This window comes from Chelonoidis abingdonii, chromosome 1, assembly GCF_003597395.2.
Source record: "Chelonoidis abingdonii isolate Lonesome George chromosome 1, CheloAbing_2.0, whole genome shotgun sequence".
Taxonomy (NCBI): Eukaryota; Metazoa; Chordata; order Testudines; family Testudinidae; genus Chelonoidis; species Chelonoidis abingdonii.
Window position 1 is genome coordinate 163,489,786 of NC_133769.1, and position 10,236 is coordinate 163,500,021.

At 45.1% G+C, this 10,236-nt stretch overlaps 1 protein-coding gene across 2 annotated transcripts in view; it reads right to left on the minus strand.

Moving 5' to 3' along the window:
• GTPBP8 (GTP binding protein 8) overlaps positions 1-9,866 on the minus strand; it is a 14,429-nt gene extending 4,563 nt beyond the window's left edge. The window contains exons 1-8 of one of the 2 annotated variants that reach the window (XM_075072293.1): positions 9,741-9,866; positions 9,064-9,426; positions 8,018-8,116; positions 5,931-6,061; positions 5,419-5,518; positions 4,812-4,930; positions 2,574-2,699; positions 1,782-2,089 (exon numbers count right to left, since the gene is read on the minus strand). In XM_075072293.1, coding sequence (XP_074928394.1) covers positions 2,618-2,699; positions 4,812-4,930; positions 5,419-5,518; positions 5,931-6,061; positions 8,018-8,116; positions 9,064-9,396 — 864 coding nt within the window. In that variant the 5' untranslated portion in view covers positions 9,397-9,426; positions 9,741-9,866 and the 3' untranslated portion in view covers positions 1,782-2,089; positions 2,574-2,617. Of the gene's footprint in view, positions 1-1,781; positions 2,090-2,573; positions 2,700-4,811; positions 4,931-5,418; positions 5,519-5,930; positions 6,062-8,017; positions 8,117-9,063; positions 9,556-9,740 lie in introns of those variants that run through there. The other variant, XM_032787241.2, reaches the window with a different exon arrangement.
• Between the last annotated feature and the right edge of the window lie 370 nt (positions 9,867-10,236).

Below are 10,236 nucleotides of genomic sequence, written 5' to 3' on the forward strand. Positions count from 1 at the left end.
AACTTGACCACACAGCCTCTTTAATCTACACTTAAGTCACATGCAGAGTACAGCTACAGCATTGCTTAGGTGAAGAGCATGCCCTACATACCTGAACCCCCAGGCTGGAGAGCTGTGTGTGTACACAAACTCCTTGCTCTACAGTGTAACATCCTCCTACTTTAAGCCTTTCCCTGTCCCACTGAAAGGCTCCAGCCACTCCCACCTCTGGGAGCCTTTAGCTATGGCACAGAGCTAGCCCTCGTAAAGTAATACACATTGGAAAAAATAACCCCAACTAGACATACAATATGATGGGGGCTAATTTAGCTACAATGAGTTAGGAAAAAGATCTTGGAGTCATCACAGATAATTCTCTGAAGACATCCACACAGTGTGCAGAGGCAGTCAAAAAAGCAAACAAGATGTTAGGAATCATTAAAAAGGGGATAGAGAATAAGACACAATATATTGCCCTTATATAAATCCATGGTATGCCCACATCTCCAATACTGTATACAGATGTGGTCTCCTCACCTCAAAAAAATATACTGGTACTAGAAAAGGGCAACTAAAATCATTAGGGTTTTGGAGAGGGTCCCATATGAGGAGAGATTAAAGAGGCTAGGACTCTTAAGCTTAGAAGAGGAGACTAAGGGGGAATATGATAGAGGTATATAAAAGAGTGATGTGGAGAAAGTGGATAAAGAAAAGTTATTTATTTATTCCCATAATATATAAGACCTAGGGGTCACCAAACAGAATTAATGGGCAGCAGGTTTAAAACAAATAAAAGGAAGTTCTTCACACAGTCAACTTGTGGAACTCCTTACCTGAGGAGGTTGTGAAGGCTAGGACTATAACAGCATTTAACAAGAGAACTGGATAACTTCATGGTGGTTAAGTCCATAATGGCTATCAGCCGGATGGGTACCAGGAATCGCGGTATAGCCTCTGTTGTCAGAGGATGGAGATGGATGGTAGGAGAGAGATCACTTGATCATTACCTGTTAGGTTCACTCCCTCTGGGGCACCTGGCATTGGCCACTGTCAGTAGACAGATACTGGGCTAGATGGACCTTTGGTCTGACCCAGTACAGCTATTCTTATGTTCCCTGCAGTGACAAGTGTGAACACAGCCTGTACTCCACACACCACCAGTGTAAACAGAGCTTAAGAATGGGTGATCTTCTGGGAAGGAAATCTTACCCATCAGTAACACTACAACTATGCCATCTAGTGGACATTGCTAGATAGAGGCAACTTAGTGTGGGAAGTTTATCCCACATCTGTTATGTGCCCCTGAAGAATAGGAGGCTACCATTGAGGGACAAGGTAGGGCCACATATGCAGCATGTACCTCATTTGCCATGGAAGTTCACTTCTTTATGATCAGTTGTCATCATTAAAGAATTTTGGTTTGTTCCCTGAGAGGTCCATAGTGAAGTTAGTGCTAAGCAAGAGAACACCCTGCAAAAAGGAGAGGTAACCCCTACCCCTTTGAGAACCAATGATCTATTGCCTTAGAGAGCAAGGCCTGAGCATTTCAAACTTTTGTGGTGGTGACCCCTTTCACAAGCAAGTCTGAGTGCAACCCTTCCTTATAGTTTAAAAACACTTTTTAAATATTTAACACTATTATAAATGCTGGAGGTGAAGCAGGGTTTGGGGTGGAGGCTGACAGCTTGTGACCCCCTGAGGGGTCCGAACCCCTGCAATAGATGCTATGTAAGTACTAATTCTTCCAGCAGAGTGCTCCATTAACAAGTGCTGACAAAGCAAAGCAGTCATCTTCCTCTCACCATTAACAAAGGCACAGCTTTCCTCCTGCTATTACTTCATCTGCTCTTTCTCCTAGGAACTGATGGGGTGGTGGAGAGCCCTCACAGCTTGTAGCCACTGGTGCTTGATTACATTAAGGTAAATTTCCCTTGGGGCACAGCATAGAGTTATGCCTGGTAGAGGTACCACATAACTCCATGCAGCTTGTGCACCAGACTTCCTTTAAAGGCATCATCCTCTCGTAACTTCTTAAAGGACAAGTCCCTTCCATCTCCAGGTACGAAGCCATACAGCAGGAAAGAGTGTTCTTGTTACTTCTTTGTCAACACTAAAGAAAGCATGAAAATCTTAGAACTGAACACAAACACCAACAGGTTCAAATTCTATAGGGTGACCCTATTCTCATATATTATCTGTATTAAAACAGATTGACTGACAGTCACAGCTGATCAGTGACTAAAGGATGTTGCTACAGCCAGGGCCACATGCACTCTGTTTATCTCTTGCTATACAGCTATGTTTTAGTATCTAAGCTTTCATTAAAACCTGCTTCACATGTCAAGGCTATCTTCATAACAAGGAAGGGAAGCAAGTGGAAGCTTGTTAAAACATGAGCTTTAAAAAGCCTTTATTTTTTTGTCAATTTAGTAAAATAATACCAATAAATAAATCTAGAAAATCAGATAACATTCTGCTGCATGAATCACTTAAGTTTCCTTAAATTTTCATTAACAAGTTATTACAACCCCTCAAAATAATTTCACTATTTTATCTTATTTACAAAGCAAAAAGCAACGTCCATAGTTTGGTACCTGTTGTGCTGGATGAGTAGAATACAACAGGAGAGTTGTGGCTGTCAGGAATTCATCATGGGAAGATTTCCTGTAACGTGGGCTATAAAACACCTCAGCAGGTGGATGCCAGAATACTCTATAGAACTGTAGAAAGAAAGATTTACATGCTCAGGTCCTTGCTTCCTTCAAATGCAGGTGCCTAATCTGCTAAGCTGCCACTGTCCCTTGGAGTATCAGGTAACTTCAAAGTCAGCCAATTGTTTCTGATATATTTTAAAACATCAGTAATTTAGTCCCACAACAACAGTCAGGAAATATGTAGTTCCTGCGGCAACTTTAAATTCTATCCACTGCACAATCACAGATTGGAATCGGCAAAAAATGTTACGTACATCACACATTCTCTTCACTTAGCTTTATGTGTAGAAGGAAGGACTTGTCTTTCTGGTGCAAAAATGCAGCTTCACAAGAGTTTGAAATTGCAGCTCAGTGGTGCCCTAAACATTTTCTATCCAATGAAATTAGGTGTTAATTCTTCCATTTAGTTTTATTGCTGCAATAACAACAGAGTTGTTACACTCTACAGCTGAGGTTTAGAGTTCAGCAACCCTTAGTACAAGTTTAACAACTTCACAAGCCATGTTCAAAATAAGGTGATGTTTAATATTTTTAATAGGGTTCTCTGCTGAAATATTTTTTAAACAAGGAAAAAATGTTACATAGGATTTTCCCCCGTTACACACACCACTTAATTAAATGTCACAGGTCAAATCCTGGCCTATTGACTTCAGTGTCCTAGGATTTCACTTATGTTTCTACATAAAGGAGCTACATTTGAACTTTCATCAGGTATAGCGTGCTCAGCAATGGAAGCTTGGCTGTGGCTCGTCACTTAATTCAGGATCTCATTATAAAGGGACATTACCATGACAGTTCTAAACTGGTGTACTCCTTTACAAGTTCTTATCTTACAAATCCAGTGCTGATCTCCCCAGCCCCCTCCCCAAATTGACAGTTGCTCACTGCTCGATATCAAATAAAAAGATCCCAAGCCCATCTGGTATGAGATAATAAGGGCTCAGCAACCCCTGGAGAGGAGATATGATACTAAAAGCACAGCTTCGGGTAGCCTCTTATACCCATACCAAGTGGTTGCAGAACATTACACCATGCTGATTTTTGGTAGCCTTTGGCACTGATGTAAGCGACTTCACAAATGCAGAGCAATGGATATCTGGGTTCTATCTCAAGCTCTGCTACAGGTTTTCTGTGTGTCCTTGGCAAAGTCACTTAGGAGCCTACATAGCTCTGTGGCTCTAGGCCTTAGAATAGTTCTACTCTGAAAATTGACACTGTAAAAGCAGCATTTTGGGTCCCATATTTGACACACAACATCAACCTTGCTCTATTTACACACAGTTTTTTTAAATTGCCACAGTCTCATCCCAGAAACTGAGAGTCAAGCTGGGTTCTTTCCCACACATCCACCCCCCCGTACAAGATTCTATATGCCAAATTCCATTCAGTTACATTTGTACCATGCAGCTCGGTTCACTGAGGTGGCAAAGATGTAACCAGGGGCAGAGCTGGAAACTGGTTACCTATTCTGCTAATGCTGGATCCAAAACAGAACCCAGCTCCCTCTCCCAGAGCTGTACAGACTCTGCAGGGCTAACAGGAGTAAGAAGGCTGAAGTTAAAGTTACACACAGGCAGCAGAGATGTTATGCAAGATGCCATTTTTATCTTGCTCTTTTTCAGAGTAGAACTGCATGTTAGCCTCTCTGCCCATTCCCCCATCTGCAGAGGGGATACTTGTGTACAGTCTTAGATCAAAGTAGCCTTATTGGGCAGCATAACTGCAAGTACTATCCTTGGTATGCCTCAGAAAGCCACAACCATTTCAAACCTGGTCCCAAGCTATTGCCCATACGTGGTCTGTTTAAAATGAGTGCGGTAGTCTCAGACAGGTATTCACACCACAAAACCCACCAGCGTATGTTGTGCCTCTGCTGTCCGTCTTATCTGAAAGACCAAACGAGGAATGGGCCTTGAAAGTTGAACTCTCCTCTCACCTCTTTAAGGGATCTACCTCAGATAGGCTGGGGTCAGCATGAGAGTAACTTGCCCTGACACTGCCCATTGTACCTGTTCTGGGCATAAACAGGAGTTCAGTCTCCCAAACTGTCATACCTTTCAGTGCATTTGGTGTTTTTCAGGTGATTAAAATTCAGACATCAGTAGAAGTGAGCTTTACCTGACTGGGAAGAGTTGAGGAAAGCACCCCTGAGTGTGCTTCTCTGCCAAGTCCTGGATCTCCAGTACATTTTTAACCAACAGTCCCTTGGGAGCTTTGTCGATTTTGGTTAACACAAACTGCATAAATCCATAAAAAGAAGATTTAGGGAGCAGGGGGGAAGAATGTTGCTTTACTATAAACCTGGAAATATTTGCCAAGACGTATCACCCTCCCACCACTTTCAAACTGCTTCATGTCCTATCTAAATGGGATACTAGGACATGAACGCTGAGAACCCAGCCTATTAAAATCAGGCCTCTTTAAGGGGTGTCAAACTGGGCACCAAAAATAAGGTCAATTTTGAAAATTCAAACCTTAACAGAAAAAACAACAACAGACAATAGATTTTCAGGCCTCCCTATACAGTATGAATTAAAAAAAAAAAAGTGTGGGGGGAGGAGGGGAGCAATTTTTGTCCCTGTGCAGATCACCTTTAACTCACTGCTAGAGTTCTACTGCTGAGGATCATCTGTCTGAAGGTACAAAATGTTTAGAGAATGCCCTTGAGCCTGGCCAATTTACATTTTTATTTTGGTTCGTGTTTTAAAGAGAAAGTATAACTTACAACATAAGGGATCCCAAACTCCTCCAACATTTCTATGGCAATGTGGTCTGCTTTCTGAAATCCTACCACGCTGTCCACTAATAAGAACGTCCTCTTCAAGCTAACAAAGACACAGATAGTAACACAAGTGAGGGGCAATGCAACAATGGTTGTTTCTACGTTACCCATGATGAGAACTGAGACGCTCTTTCATAGGATGTGGAGATGGGAAAAGAGAATTAGTCTCATCTAGTTCATCCTGAGAGAAGTCAATACAGGATAGCACCTAAGGGGAATATTTTCCAGTGCTTTGATCCATCCAAGCTTCAAAACAGGACTCAAACAATGGTAATACCACCACTTCACTCTGGAAGCTATACCATGTTCTAATACATTCATCCCATTGTTGGCAATGACTTCTTGATATTTACACTTAACTCTTCCACCTTTTTATAATCTCCGCAAGCATCCCACTGTTCTGATGCACTGTGAGATTGTAGGTAAAACATGACAGCATGCAATGGTTCTCTTACTTCTGACGCTCTTGTAAATAGGCTTCCACCATGTCAGCAAAGTCTTGCGGGGCTCGGTAGCCATAGCCTGGCATGTCCACCAATGTAAAGTATTTCCCCACTTTGAAGAAATTCATTTTCTTTGTGTGGCCCTGGAGAGAGACAGGTTGAGCTTTATTAAATATTACTAAATGGCCATGGGATTATGGATTTATTTAAAAGAAACTTTATGCCCAACATTAGACATCTGAGCTGAATATGGACAAGAATCCAATGGGCCTAGAAGACTGGAAAGTGTTTTAGATTCGTTAGAAATGCTGAAGACTTTGTAATGCATCCTGGGTAACTGACAAGCTGACTGAATGTGAAGGAAGCACTTCATGGTTCAGTAGAAACAGGATACCATCCCAATGACTGATAGACAAACTTAAGTTTGTCTAAATATGACTACACAAATCAATGTAGCTGAGAGGAGGGAGATGCTGTATGAGCCCATGTAGGAGAGTCCAGCAGGCACATGATGTACTGGACTTACATTTTTTGAAATTACAACCCTAGAGCAGTATCGGGGGTAGCCGTGTCAGTCTGTATCCACAAAAGCAACAAGGAGTCTGGTGGCACCTTAAAGACTCACAGATTTATTTGGGCATAAACTTTCGTGGGTAAAAACCCACTTCCTCAGAAGAAGATTTATGTTCAAATAAATCTGTGAGTCTTTAAGGTGCCATCGGAACCCTAGAGCAGAACACTAGTACTTACCATACTATTTAGCCATGGTATCAGACAGGATTTTAGGAAACACTCTACAGCAGTGTTTCTCAGCGAGGGATATGCATACCCCTGGGGGTACATAGAGGTCTTCCGGGGATACGTAGAGGTCTTCCAGAGGCACATCAACTCTTCTACATATTTGCCTAGTTTTACAACTAAAAAAGCTCTAGCAAAGTCAGTACAAACTAAAATTTCATACAGACAATGACTTGTTTATCATAGAATATCAGGGTTGGAAGGGACCTCAGGAGGTCATCTAGTCCAATCCCCTGCTCAAAGCAAGACCAGCACTGCTCTCTATAGTATACACTGAAATGTAAGTACAATATTTACATTCCAGTTGATTTATTTTATAAATACATGGTAAAAGTGAGAAAGAAAGAAATTTTTCAGTAATAAAAATATGAAAAAGTGTTATAGCACATTATGTCTGATTTTGTAGGGAAACAGTTTAAGTGAGGTGAAACTTCCAGGTACACAAGACAAATCAGACTCCTGAAAGGGGTGCAGTAGTCTGGAAAGGTGAAGAACCACTGCTTTACGGATCCTGGTCTTCACACATAGCCAGAGAACCTAGTCTCTGCCTAAAGGAGGTTCTCAGTTTGGGCATCATGGACGGGAATTGGGGAGGTTGGAATCCTCTCCTCACATGCTGAAAGCAGGACACAGGATAGCCGGGGAGCTGTTCCAGAGCCACCACTGAAGCCTCTGTGCTGAAGTAATATCAGTAACACACTAAAAATGCCTGTGTTGTGAGTGTTTTAAGTTAACAAATCTACAGAGTCATGGCATCACTGGCCATGCCCCCAAGCCTTCCCTCTGTGGGTCCACAGGGTGTGGTGACTCCTTGCACAGCCTCCCTGTGGCCTGCTCCTCTCTGTGTGGAGCAGACTGCAACAGTTCCACTGCTTCAACGACGTTCCACAGTCATTACCTGAGTAGGAGGATTTAGCTCTGAGTCCCGAACTACTCTCAAAAAGAGACTACAAATTAGCTTGGTAAGGCTGTGTGTTTGTTTTGTTTCAGTGGCTGCACATCAAGTGTGCTCAGCTTATGAGTAAAAAGATTAATTCCCCCCTCCACAACTGCTAGCCCTGAAAACTCACCCTGGGCTCTGAGAGTCAAGCTGGGTTCTTTTCACCTCATATTTCCAGTAATAGGACTTCTGCAAATAAACCTTAAAATTCCTGTTGAAGATGCACAAGCCAGAACAGAATCCAGCTTATGCTCCCAGAGCTTTGTGTTACCCCAGAGCTAAGGTTAGCCCTTTCTCTCATCTCCCCTGACTGGCAGGAGCTTCCTTTTGAGATGGAGGGAATCCCTGTAACCACACTTACTGGAGTTTTTGACACTCTGACTTCAACATCAGGAGCCAACGAAAACAAGGCCTTTATTAAGGAGGATTTCCCAACATTGCTTCTGCCCACAAAGCACACCTGGAGAGAGACAGGAGAAAGGAGATACCATTGTTAGTTTTTTCTCCTTCATCCAACCCCACTTGTGCAACAGGAGTGGGTCACTCCTACAAACCCTTAATTAGTTCTCATGCTCTTACCACCTTAGACAAGGAAGGATGGTCCAGTCAGTGACTGCGGCACTCACGCAAGTCTTGGGAGCTGAGTTCTAGACCATGCCATAGACTTCCCCTGTAAACCTGAGCAAGTCATGTAGCCTCTCAGTTCCCCATCTGTAAAATGGGGATAATAGCACTTCCCTATCTCACAGGGGTGTCATTATGGATTATGAGGTGCTCAGATACCATGGTGCTGGTAACTAAGACAGACTCACTTTCAGGGAATGTCTTTGTGCTAGTTGATACCCTCCTATATTAAAAGTCGCAGGAAGGGCCAAGTTAGGTTGAAAACTTAGTCGCCCAGACAACATGAAATTTCCATGTAATTGTCCTATCTGTAGGGATAAATATTTTGTTCCCTTTGTAAGGGACTTAGTCCTTCAACTCTGTAGAAGTCCCAGGATCTGTAAAATCTTGGGACATCTGCAGAAAGCCCAGGCATTAGTCTATTCCTTGGACCCCAGGCTCTTCTGAAACTGTGCTTCCATCAGTTCGCCTGCTCAGTGTAGATAAAAATGCACCACTTGCTCTGAGGGAATTGACAGTGCAGAGCAGGTTTCCCTACATAAGATCATGCTGACACAGTCCCCATGGTTCACAGAGGGCTGAGGCTGCACAGAGATGCTCTCTTTTGGCTCCAAGTAGTCAAACGAACTGCTAAAACTACAGTACCCAAATGCATGAATTCAGGGAAGGGGAGATAGGGATGACACTGTATAGGATGGACTCCCTGCTCCCCCAACTCAGCATGTGTACTGACCACAGGAGCAACAATACCACCTCCCTCTCCATCCCTGGAAATGGCCTCACCTCAGGCTGTGACAGCTGTGGTGCATGGTCCATGCGGACAGCAGAACTAAAATAATCAATCACGTGTCTGCCCGAGGGTTTGAAAAGCGCCTCTGCCCTGTGAATGTCATCCAGGCTGGGGCTGAAAGTCCGGAAGCTTGCAGTGTTCACACCTGGGGCTAGATACCTCTCTAGACTCTGGAGAGGGAAAACTACACCAGTGAGCTTTTTATCCTCCAGCTGCAGCACTTCTGCAAAGGATGCATTTTTGGTAGAGCTCCTCCACGTAGCGCTGTGTCTCCGGAGCAGGCAGTTTGCCCCCGCAACCCTCCTCAGCCTCTGCAGCTGGAGCATCTCTGCCCAGTCTCCCAACAGCTCATCAGCCTGCAATGGTGGAAAGAGTCCTTAAAAAACTGGTCCAACAGCTGAACCAAAGGTGGCTTCACACTGGAGATCCGAGTGTCTCAAGCACAAAGCCCTTAGTGCAGGGCCCTTTAAGGGGGTTACTGTACGGGTACTGCAGTAACACCCTCCTCACCGCCCAGCAGGAGATGGTGCCCCCGACGCGCTGACCACCCGGGTGTCAGACAGGGTACCCAGCGGGGGTGGGGGGGTGAGGCACCCAGCGGAGTTCAGCCGGAAGCACTGAAAATGCAGGGGGTCGGGGGAGGATGCCTGGGTCCCGCGCGAACACTCACAATCAGGGGTCAGGCCGGGCCGGGGGCGGTGGGCGCTTTGCAGTGGCGGGAAGGATCCCAGAGCACCGGGGGCGGCAGTGGTTGCTCAGGCGGATGCGCCGGCAGCGGGGAGGGGCTGCCCGGGACGCACGCGCTCCTTGGCGGCGGCGGCAGCGGCGGTGACACCTTTTTCTCCTGCTCAAGTCTTCTCTTTAATTCGTATTTAAACATGCAGCGACCCCGTTTTCCAAAAACAGCCTGAATAAACTTCCCCGCCCCCTCCAGTGAATCTGCTTAGCAGCCGCGGCTCCAGCCCGGGACGGGGCTTTTCCAGGTGGGCAGGGGAGGCGATGCACCGCCAGGCCATGCCAGTGGGCTGGACGCAGAGTGGGGGGGCGGGTGCCAAAGCCGGGCCCGAGGGGAGCCCACACCAGCGCCCTGCAGGGTGCCGCGGGCTCTAGCCCGCGAGAGGGCAAAGCAGTCTCCGTGAGAGGCCGGGCCCGGCCCGCGCGTCCCC